This window comes from Macrobrachium rosenbergii, unplaced genomic scaffold (genome assembly GCF_040412425.1).
Source record: "Macrobrachium rosenbergii isolate ZJJX-2024 unplaced genomic scaffold, ASM4041242v1 13908, whole genome shotgun sequence".
Taxonomy (NCBI): Eukaryota; Metazoa; Arthropoda; class Malacostraca; order Decapoda; family Palaemonidae; genus Macrobrachium; species Macrobrachium rosenbergii.
This window is the reverse complement of record NW_027100725.1, coordinates 1,192,055-1,204,980: the sequence shown is the minus strand read 5'-3', so window position 1 is coordinate 1,204,980 and position 12,926 is coordinate 1,192,055. Positions and strand designations below refer to the sequence as shown.

Here is a 12,926-nt window from a genome sequence, read left to right as displayed (position 1 = left end):
CCTGATCATGCTTTCATCTTTATGAACAGATTAATTAAGGAAAGACAATAAGCTAAATTCAGCTATCACACCGTTGACAAACTGTCTTTTGAAGTATATACGATTAGCTAATATACTTGTATTAAAAAAGGATTGCTGTCACAAAATCTTTTCTAGACATTGAATAATCAGTCGCAAGGTCTGAAGTTTTATTTGGCTAGACATATTTTTCATAGAGGTCACTGGATTACTATTAATTTTTCTCTCAGTATCTATATATATATATATATATATATATATATATATATATATATATATATATATATATATATATATATATATATATATATATATATATATATATATATTAGACACATATTTTTTTTTGAAATCACTGGATTACTATTGATTTTTACTCAAGTGTATTTTTGTGTATTTTTGGAAGCGTTAATTTCAAAACAATTTTAGGCATAAGTATGTGTTGATGACTTTTGATTTCACGGTTTTAACAAGGAGAATTTTAGGAAACTTTTAGAAGTTGCAGTGCAGGACACTCACTTTATTTTTAACTAGAGAATTTACAAACAAGTAGATGGTGTCTCTATGGGATCTCCTTCAGGTCCCATTATGGCCAATGTCTTCATGTGTTCTCTCGAAGAACAAATGCTCGAAAGGTGTCCCTTAACATGTCGTCCTCTCTTCTGTAGAAGATATATAGATGACACAATTACTTTATTTAGATCTAGGGCAGATGCGGAACATTTCTTAGAATATATTAATAGCCTACACACAAATATACTGTTTACAATTGAGCATGAACACGATAATAAACTTCCATTTTTAGATATTTTAATCAGTCGAACTCCTCAAAGTTTTAATACCAGTGTTTTTAGGAAAAAGACATTTACAGGTCAAGGTACGAACTTTTACAGCAGTTGCTCTGTTATTTTTAAAACAAACAGCATTAACATTGTTGCACCGTACCTATATGTTATCCTCTACCTGGCACAAATTTCACGATGAAATTCTGTTTTTATTTCAATTTTTTAAAAAATGATTCGCATCCTTCATTTTTATTCAACAAGTATGTAAATAACTTTTTGAATAATAAATTCCAACCCCGACTGTCCATGCCTAATGTCCCTAAACTGATAATGTGTGCCTCCATTCCTTTTGTACATTCTAAGAAATTCAAACAATCTTTACAAAACGCCATTTGCAGTACATTTCCAGCTCTGGATATTCGATTATGTTAAAAAAATCCTAAGACCAATGGGTTATTGTTTCACCATAAGGATCCCCTCGAAGTAGGTTCCTTCACGTGGTGAGGGGGTAAGGGGCCCTGGCTTTTCTTCTTCGTTCTTATGAAGAATAAGAGCCCGGGCCCTGACGGATCACCTACAAACCTTTCGATTTAAATAGCGTGGATATTTTCACTTTCGTACAAATTTCTTGGACCTGGTAAATAGGAAAAGGTATCATAGCTGGGATTGGGTTTATATCCGAAGCTAAATAGTGAGAACTGTGGCAGGACCATCAACTGCCCGATAATGTTCGGACCTGAGTTTTCAGGCGGAACTATTCTACGGGACTGGACCACGGATTCCAGGGGTCTAGTTCTGGGAATAGGACTCTTGGCATTCTGTCCGGTTTGCCCATAATGTGATTAGGGTGGGGATGATTGTATTCTAGTAATGCTCTCAGTCCTATCAAGCAGGTTGGCTTACACTTGAGCCACTCTAATCATGTTGTGCCATCCCCTTTGGGGTAGGGTAGGGATGCGGACATTTGGGAGTCGGTTCTCACTTGTGCCATTAGTGGAGGAATGAACTCCATGAAAGGCTGATGATATCTTTTTAAGGTTTTCAGGTTTTTTTTTTTTTTTCCTCAAATCTTTATGCAAAGTGAAAATAAAGATTCGAGTACCCCTGGGCCCTTCGATGGTAGTGACTCGGCACAGATGACGACCGATGGAACCTCTTGTAACAACCTTTCTTTGTAAAAAACAATAAAGAATCCAAATATAATCACACTGGAACCTTATGCTCCAGTACACAACAAATCAAAAAAAAGTAAATATCGTCTTGACCCAACCTTGACTCACTTCGACTCCCTCTTTGGGAGTGGAAGTTGGTCAAGGTTTCTAACCATGGAAACAGAACAGCAAATCTCAGCCCTAAAGTTAGAAAACTTCTTATTAAAAAGACACTCAACGACAGAAATGTCGTTTAGACAAATAAAAATGAAGACGTGGCTTATAGAAAACCACAACAAAAAACCAGTCTGAGGACTATCTGTCAATAAAAAGTGTTGACAATGTAAATGTAAAAGTAAAGAAGCATGACACTATGAACAGCATTCAGGGTACTATTGTACTTCCTGAAAATAATGACGAACCGGTTGACAAAAATATACTGTTGGACTCTCTTAAAATGAGATATACCAAAATCCAAGACTGTGAGGTATATATAATACCAAGTAAACAAAATAATAAAGCATTAAGAATTGCAAAAATAAAATTTGAGGGTCAAGAGTTACCTCAAAAAATAAAAATTTTGGGTCAAAATAGAGAATTGAGACCTTATGTTCCCAAACCGCTACAATGTCAAAATTGTAGTAAGTATGGACACAAAGAAAAACTGTCGTAATGAACCTGTATGTGCTTATTGTGGATCTAACGAACATGCCACACAATGGAAATGTAGTGAACCAAAATGTGTAAACTGTGGACAGGATCATCATGCTAGGTCCAAGGAGTGTGTGTACTACATATACAATACTGAGTTGAAAATGTTGCAAGAACGAACAGGGATGTCTATCAGAGAGGCTAAATTGGAATTAAAAGTGAGAGGAATGCAAGATCCATCTAAGAAACATTCATATTCCTCAATAACAAGAGCAAAAAATGAAGCAAAAACGGAAACAGACAGAAATAACAGAGCACAAAAAAGTAAACCTCAAGAAAAAATTAATAATTTAGAAATAAAAAAGAAAATGCTAAAGAATAAAGAAACAGATACAAATGAGATGGATAATATTTTATCCAATTCATTTGAAATATTAATGCAGATAGAAACACAGGAAGATGCTGCTACTAAAGTGACAGAAGAGGGTAGAGATAGACAGGAAATTAAAGATAAAAAAAGGCATTTGGAGAGAACACCACCCAAAACGAAGAAACCAACTATTATTAGAGAAACGTCAGTTAAACCAAAGATAAAGGAGGTGAAAAAGGAACAAAAACAAAAACAAGCTAAGAATATACCTTTATCTCCTAAAATAATAAGAGAACCTATGAAGGCAAATGTCGAGAACACTGAAGAAGTGAAAGAGAATCATACCATAGATGATAATGATTATGTCAAGGGAGAAGAGATTACTCCTTCTCCAGTAATTGGAACAAGAGCAAATGAAAAGAGAAATACACGTGATAATACTTGTGGATGTAATGATTGTTTCATTGAATTATGCAATAACAACAAAAGCATAACAAAAGATGGTTTAACAAACATTATAAGAAATTTTATGAAATATAGAAAAAAGAAAACACAGATTTGAGTAACCATGAAAAAGGGTGCATGTGCATTGAGCACTTAAGTCTATTATAAGGAAAAACAGATGAATGTCGTGAGTAAATTATTAGAAAAATTCCAAATTGATAATACAAAAAAAAGAGAGTAAAACCTGACCGCTATAAAAATATTTTCAATAGTTATATTATACAATGGAACGTAAATGGTCTACAGACCAGATTACACCTAGGAGAAATACAACGGTTATTAAAAGAATATGAACCAATGATATTATGTTTGCAACATGTCAACAAAACAATATTAACGATAGGTAAATATACCTTAGCATCTGCATCAAGAGCGGAAGAGGGAAATTTAGGTACTGCTATATATGTACATAACAAAGTATGTTATGACAAAGTACCTGTAAAATTTACTGATCTGCAAACGTCGAGTATTAGAATACGAATAAAAACGATAATTATGTAATTCATAATTTGTACAATCAACCTAATAAAAATTATGACGTTGACAAAATCAAAGAATTACTTAATAATACTAAGGAACCAACGTTAATAGTAGGTGATTTTAATGCCCACAACCCAATGTGGGACTGTAATTGTACAGAATCAAATAGAGCAGGAATTAAAACAGAGGAATTCATAGATTCATATGACATGTGCTGTATAAATGATGACGAAATCAGCACATATTTTTCTAAAACACATGGAACATATTCCTCAATTGACCTAACTCTATGTACAGCAGACATAGTAGACAGATTGGACTGGAATACAGTAGATGACTTGCATACAAGTGATCATTTCCCCATATTAATTTCTTTATTACAAAATAACCCCACCAAACATGCCCCTCGATATAACATTTATAAAGCAGATTGGGAACAATATGAATTCCACACCAGGAATATCCCACCATTTGAATATTTGAAAGACCATAATTAAACTAATGAATTTCTTGTTGATTTCATTACAAATGCTGCTGATAAAGCAATACCAAAATCCAAATCTCATCCGACAAAACACAAAGTCCCATGGTGGTCTGAAAAACTAACAGAATTAATAAAAATAAAACACCAAATTGGAAGACGACTAAATAATTTGAATAGAAAATTCAGTAAATTAAACAAAACATTACCAATATTAGAAGGAACCTTACAAAAACTGACTATATTATTATTAGAAATTGATACATTAAAACCTCTGTATAATAAAATATCTGCAAAGTTTAAAAGAGAAGTAATACAAGGAAGAATCATTTCATGGAAAAAATATGTATCAGATCTCTCTAAAAATACTCCCATACAAAAATATGGGAAAAATTCAGGAAAATAAATGGTACCCATGTTAAACCACCTAGACATGCCATAATAAAAGATGGGAAAAGAATACTTGATCCTAAAGAAATTAGTAATGTAATAGGTGAAAGTTTAGCAAAAAAGTAAGTAGCAACAAAAATTTAGATGAGCATTTCTGCACAAAGAAAAATAATATAGAATTAATAACAATAAATTTTGAAACAGTAGAAGATATATATTATAATAGAAAATTTAGTATGGAAGAGCTAGAATTTGCTGTTGAACAGCAATAAATCTGCCCCTGGAGGTGACAATATTTGTTTTGAAATGTTATGCCATTTAGCACCTTTGGCGAAGACATACTTGTTAGAGTTTTATAACCACTTATGGCTTAGAAATTTATTTCCTAATAAATGGCGTAAAGCTATAATTATTCCAATCCCTAAACCTGGAAAAGATCCCAGTAATGTAAGCAATTACAGACCAATTTCTTTAACAAGTTGTTTGTGCAAATTACTAGAGAAAATGGTAAATGCTCGACTAACATGGCACATACGAGAAAATAAAATTTTAACTCCCACTCAGTTCGGGTCACAGTGTAACAGATCTACATTAGATTCTCTCTGCAACTTAGAAGACCATATACGCCGAGGTTTTGAACAAAAACAAATTACTGTAGCTGTCTTTTTTGACATTGAAAAAGCATATGACACTACATGGAGGTATGCTATATTAAAAACTTTACAAAACAACATCTGTGGACATTTACCTAGGTTTATACAAAACTTTTTGACAAATCGCAGTTTTCAGGTGAGAATTGATGATGTTCTGTCTAGAACATTTCCTCTAGAAAATGGTGTTCCACAGGAAGCGTCCTTAGTGGCACACTGTTTACGTTAGCAATTAATGATATCAGTAAAAATCTACCTACTGGTATTAAAAGTAACCTGTATATGGATGATTTTGCCATATATTATTCAGGATCTCGAATAAAACATGCAGAACGAATCATTAATAAAAGCATAGTAAAAATAGATGAATGGGCTTCATCTGTAGGCTTTAAATTTTCCATAGATAAAACCTCAGCAATCATGTTTTATAAAAACAAAAATGGAAAAAAGGAGAAGAAATAGACTTAAAAATCAGAAACCATAGTATACCAATTGGCCAAACAGCAAAATTTTTAGGATTAGTATTTGATACTCACATGAACTGGAAAGCCCACATAACATACATGAAATCAAAATGTAAAAGAGCATTAAACCTAATTAAAAACTGTCGAACACTACTTGGGGGAGCCGATAGACATATCCTTACTTTATTGTATAAAGCAACAGTGCTGTCTATCGTTGATTATGGAAGTGAAATATATGGCTCGGCATCAGACGCAACGCTGAAAACGGTAGACCCAATTCATAATGAGGGTCTTAGAATATGTTCAGGAGCTTTTCGATCATCACCAACATCTTCTTTACAAGTTGAATGTGGTGAACTACCTCTGTCTCTCCATAGAGAGCTAGTAACGATGAAGAGTGCTCTGAGAATTCAGACAAATGATTCTCCAACCAAAAAATTATTTGGAGTAAGAGATGTGTTTATAAACAATCATCCACCTTCTTTCCCAATTAGGGCTAGAAGATTGTTTGAGTCACTAAATATGTATATACAATTGCCTGTAATGTTAAAATTGCCTCCTTCTTGGACAATGAATAAAATGAGAATTTGTACACACTTGAAATATTTATCAAAAATCATTCATATACTCCAGAATACCAAAGACAACATGCAGTAGAGCATATAATCCGAAAAGGTCCACATTACGCAATATACACTGACGGATCTAAATCACAATACGGAGTGGGATATGCTGCGGTATCCCAAAACAAAACGTATCAGTTCTCTTTCCCAGACAAAGCCTCTGTATTTACAGCTGAGTTATGTGCAATAGTATCGGCCATAAAAATAATTAGAGAAGTCTCATATAATAATTTTGTAATTTATAGCGACTCCAGAAGTGCTATAGAAGCTATTCAAAGCTATAATTCCAAAAATAATATTGTACAACATATAAAGTTCTCAATCCATAAATTGTATAATAAGGGAAAAAATATTGAAATATGTTGGATCCCTGCCCATGTAGGGATTAAGGGAAATGAAGAGGCTGATAAAGCAGCTAAAGAAGCGGTCCACATGACAAGAACAAATGTAGACATCCCTATCAGTGACTATACAAAATATATAAAAACAGTCATTATAAAAAAATGGCAAAATATATGGAACGAAGAACCTGAAAATAATAAATTAAAACAGATAAAATCCAGTGTTGGAAAATGGAATTCGTCATATCAAAGAGAGAGACAAGCACAAGTAATTCTGACACGTCTTCGAATAGGCCATACTCGTTTGACACATGGACACTTAATGAACAGTCCATGTGGCCCTCTTCCCAAATGCCCAGATTGCAATGTGCTGATAACAGTTAAGCATATACTGTGTGAATGTCCAAAATATAACCTGCAGCGATTATCAAATTTTGGAAATAGACCGATAGAAGAAATTTTGTCAGAATCTTCAACGTTCTCAATAGCACCCATTTTAATGTTCATGAGAAGCTGCAAATTAATTGGAAAAATATAAGAAAAAACAATCAATCAGTATAGTGAATTTTAAAACAATTAATTTTATGATTTTACTTAATTTATTTTAAATTTTAATATACCTTTTTAGTGAGTATGTATGGAAGCATGAGTTTAAATGTATTTATTGTGTGATTCCAGTATGAAAGTGTATGCCTTTTTACAGCTTTTTAATTTCATTTTCATTTTCGTTTATCATCATTGACAAGTGACCTATTAGGTCCCAGTGCTAGGCTTCTAGCCTAGACTTGTCATTCCATCCTAATCCTTCGGGCCAGCCCTATGAGAGCTGATGGTCAGCTCAGTGGTCTGGTTAAACTATTTTAATAATAATAATAATTCACCATAAGGATAAGCTTCCCGCTTTGATGCGAGCTCTGGTGGTTTATTGTTTCACTTGCCCAAAATGTAAAGTTGGGAAATATATCGGAGCCACCAAGAGATTGCTCAAAGTGAGAGTTGATTCTCATCTAGGAGTTAGTCACCGAACAGGATGTCAATTAAAAACAAAAGAATTTTCTAATATAAGAGAACACTGAAAAATGTAAGACATCGTTTTCATATGATGATTTTAATATTGTTGCCCAAGCACCCAATGACCACTCTCTCTCCATCCTGGAATCCTTAACTATTAAGCAGCTTGTTCCTTCCCTAAACAGCCAGACCTCTTCCACTGTTTTATATATATCTCAAGTTGACGTCGTCCTCCTGAGAACTGTGAATGTCACTCAGTTCTTAGCTCCCACAGGGTTAGGTACTAAGCGTCGTGATATTCTATACTTATATATATATATTTTATTTTATTTTTATCTACGTTTTTTAAATATTAAGTCTTTTAGTATTTTTTAGTGTTTCTTCAGTGTTCGATTTAGTTTAAATTCCATGTTTAAGCTTTTGTAAAAAATTTTTAACCGAGTCGATTCTTAATTCTTATTCTTTGTATTTTACAGCCCTGATGATGAGACATGGTCTCGGAAATTTGGCCAAATAAATTTATAAGATGCTACGATGGTTGTTTGCTGTTTTATTCCTGGTAAATCTTCGGCGTTCGAGATGCTTTTCATCTTCCAGCATATATATAAAGATGTATATATTCCATTATATATATATATATACATATATATATATATACATATATATATATATATATATATATATATATATATATATATATATATATATATATATATATATATATATATATATATATATATATATATATATATATATATATATATATATATATATATATATATATATGTAAAGGCCATCTCTGAGCCTATACTTGATTTAAGTCTCTGTTTTATGAACAGAGGTTTGATCTCGCTTATCCTGAGACATTGTGTGATAGCAGTAACGTGAGCTACTTCATCAGTTGTATCTTTCCTAACTAAAATCTAAGGACTACTGGAATGAGATATTAAGTACAAAAGTAAAACCCTTTATTGACAAAAATCAACGAAAATAACTTCTTAAAAATTACGAAGAATGAAATCCAATGTTTCACATAACTATCAGAAAATCTTCTAAGGAAATAATTCTCCAAAATCATAAACCCCCAATTACAGAAAATAACTCATCTGTCAAAACATGAACACGTCAATCAATTAAAACAGGTCATCTCAAACGTCCTACCACTCTCATCCTCGTAGGAGGGAGAGAGGAAAAAGGAATAGGAATGGAGTGGAACAGAAATACCTGTGAAAAAAACAAACGTCACATTAAAAATCATAAAATGTAAAAAATTGCAGAAACACACATTTCACTGACACAGGAGGTACCGTGTGTTCACAGTTCTGAAAAACAAAGTCTAAAAACGTATATGAATTCTTACTCACTCCACAAGTCCTCTGGGACAGTCTCCATGTGAAAAATCACTCACATCTTCAGACACACAAGAATCGGATCTCACAAGTCCAATTCGAACAACAGTTCCTCCCATTATATTCATTATGTCATGCACGAACGAACGTACTTTTGTATGACATCATTCGAGGTCAAAGTTCGGCAAGACACGCCTCTATATTTCAAGGCGTCACGAAGTACACGTACACACCATACATTATTAAGAAGCATCCTTCAAAACCAGATTTTGTAACTGGTTCAGCTTCTAGAACGTTCTTTGCTGAAAACGCATTTGCCAGCCCGTGTCTTGTCACCAAGGTGGTTTCTTCGACCCTTGTGGTATGCGAATGTTTCAGCAGTTTCCTATCTGCTGCGTGTAGTGAAAATGGACCCTGCGAATAGCTGACCCAACTTTTCAAAGGTCACCTTCGCGAGCCTTTACATATATATATATATATATATATATATATATATATATATATATATATATATATATATATATATATATATATATATATATATATATATATATATATATATATAAAATATGTTTATATATATATATATATATATATTTATACAAAATTGTTTTGAAATCAACGTAATCCAAAAATACACTCTGAGTAAATATCAATAGTAATCCAGTGATTTCAATGAAAATATATATATATACAGTATAAATATATATATATATATATATATATATATATATATATATATATATATATATATATATATATATATATATATATATATATATATATATATATATATATATATATATATATATATATTGTTACAAACTGGGTCCTTGGTTCGGGAGAGAATTGGAACAGTTTATCCTTTTTTGACTGCCGTGGGACCAAGGGGGCCCGAGTTTATAAACAAAAGAGGAATATTACGGGGACTCACCTTAGAACTTCCTGGATTTGAGTAATGGAAGGTCGCCATTTGGAATTAGAATTCTTTGACAATTTAAAAGGGGTTTATTTACAGAGAATGGGGCAAATATGCAAGACCCAAAAAGAGTGTAAAATGCAAACCCATTAAAACACATAAATTACATACGGTAGAGCAATAATGCAGTACTTGGCAAATTAGCAATGTAAATAGGAGGGGTCAAAGGTACAACAATCCCCGTTATAACAATAACTCTGTTATGTTAAAATTACATTAAGTCGTCACAGATGGTAATTCATTGGAAGGGGTGAACTCCAGGGTAATGGAATCAGTTAATTAAGATGATTCTCTTATAGCAACGGGATTTCCGCTTTCAGGCTGCGATCAGGAATGGTTGCGAAATTTGGATGACAATCATGAACTGGGGCATATTATTACGGACTGGGCAGGACAGGAGGACTCCTGGAAAAGAGGTCAGGAGTTAAGACCACACGAAAGAGAAATGAAATCTCCCTATAAAAGTATTACACAAATGCAAGTTCTTAAATTCTAAACATTACATAGCCCAGATTATAAATATGAGGAATCACTTAATCACAGTGTTGGAATCGTGGCGGATTGGGCTTTTGAAACAAGGAACACGTGTTCGCCGTCACACAAAGGGGGAAGCTTGGGAAAGGAAGGGTTTAAGCTTGAAGTTAAATGAAAGAAATGGAAGGAAGTTAGTGAAGAGAGACAGGGGTGACTGGCACCAAATTCAGTCTCGGCTTATCTATTTCAGACGAATATTTGAGCTCCAAAATACCACGTCTCGGGCTTACGATTGTGAGTTTGAGCCACCACCTGAGACAAAAAGATGTCACCGCACCGGTAGCTGGAGAGAGTCTGCCTCTCCCGTCTCGAGCGGTGGCGTGTTTACCTGAGGTTTAAGGTGCTAGCTTCCTCCCGAGTAGCTTACGCCCTGACATCTATTTCCTCCCTGAGCCTACTTTGAAAACATTACCCCAGAAGAGGGTTGGGGGGGGGAGGATTCTAGGTGTGTGCAGGTAGCAGGGGAGTTGAAAGAAGGAGACCTATTGTGTAGTAGGCCCAGGCATTTCCTGAAGGCTGCGATGGAATGCGTCCTGGGATTTTTCCCTAGAAGGTAGCTAGATGGCAGCTAAATAGGAGGGAGGAATGCAAATCCTTGACAGGTCCCCCCTTAAAAAAGGCCTTCACACCTTTTCAGTTGTGAGTGTCTTAGCTAATTTCTCCCGACTGGCAGCCAGTGACCCTACATAACTTGTGCTTTGGTACTGCAACAGCTAAAGGGGCCTACCTATCTGCTAAGAAGGGTTCTGAATTGGCTAACTTTACATATACAATGGGCCTAACCTAGCTAAGGGTATGGACACTTCTGCTAACTGTCTCTGACGACAGGAGAAATCTACGCCTAGGCAAATGCACATGGTACACACCTAACCTAAACTACTATCCTACACCTCTGGCACTGAACGAGCTGGCACTAACGAATGGCACGCAGTGAATTATGATCGGCACAACGCTTTATGATTTAACATGCAACAATGTAAACATGAATAACCTGAAGGGTAAATCACAAGGTACAATTAAGTAATCTATCAGTTTGAGTCTGGAGTTGGTTGGAAGGAGGTTAGTTGGAAAAGGTTAGTGGTACAAAGGCCTTCGAGGTTAATTGTTAATACTACTGGATCAGAGGTCACAGAGGCTACCTCCTCTGGGCAGGTGCCAGGATCACTCTGAGATGGAAGCGGCACTGTGCCAATGGGCACAAGTGCCAGGAAGAGCTTATGGCTCTGATTTGCTAAGTGGATTTCTTCTGCCCCTTCATCTTCTTCGGGGGCCTCCAGGGTCTGGCTAGGCCATTCCTAGTGGGCAATGAGGGTACCGACTCTGAAGAACGGCCAGGAGTGCTGTCAGGAGCAGGATCAAGGGCAGCCTCAGGGGCTATGGGCTGGTCTCCTACTTCGGCTGCTGCGACAACCATCGTGGGAAGAGAATCAGCATCTGCAGCCTGGTCTGACAGTTCCTGGTCGACGACAAAAGAGGTAATGTGTAGGCCTGCCAGAGGGTCATCCTCAGCAGGCGGAAGAGTGTGGGAAGAAGAAACGTCAGGGGTTGGAGGCTTGCACTGAGCGATGATCATGGTTGTGAGGTTTGGTGGATCTCCCATAGGAGGATCCGGGTTAGGTTCTGGATCCGGCACTGGCAGTAACTCAGGGCCAGGCACGGGGAGTATGCTTGGTAGGGAGCTTCCAGCCGAGATAGGCGGAGCTTGGCACTGACCAGTGCTCACAAGTGGCACTGGCAGTGAATGGGTGTCAGACAAAGCTGAAGGGGGACCTGGGGGAGCAAGACCCTTGGTGTCCCTGGTGTGAGTTGGGACAGCAATTCCTGTCTCGATGAGAAAGCAGGGCCTCTTGGTTCTGGGGAAGTGGCCGCTGCGGCTAGCTTGGGGTACTTGAACCATCTTTCGGAGTGCCCTCTTATGTTGTAGGTTCTGCAGCAGTAGTTGGCGAGATCCGTTTGTGATGAGGGAGTAGTTTTTTGGTGGCCGTCCAGTCGCGAGATCTGCGGACTAATCCTGGAATGAGTTCGATGCTGGTGGTCCGGTTCGCTTTTGGGCAGACGGAAGGTTGGGTTGAGGGTGGCACAGCTGTCACAGAGGCTGCGTCCCGCTCAGAAAGTTTTAGCACGGCCTCACTGGCGGAGGCAGTC

At 36.0% G+C, this 12,926-nt stretch overlaps 1 protein-coding gene across 1 annotated transcript; it reads right to left on the bottom strand.

Annotated features, from left to right (window-relative positions):
• Positions 1-12,012: 12,012 nt before the first annotated feature.
• Positions 12,013-12,678, bottom strand: LOC136838001 (nematocyst expressed protein 3-like). Its single transcript, XM_067102864.1, has one exon. It carries the CDS (start codon positions 12,676-12,678, stop codon positions 12,013-12,015), a length of 666 nt encoding a protein of 221 aa, XP_066958965.1.
• Between the last annotated feature and the right edge of the window lie 248 nt (positions 12,679-12,926).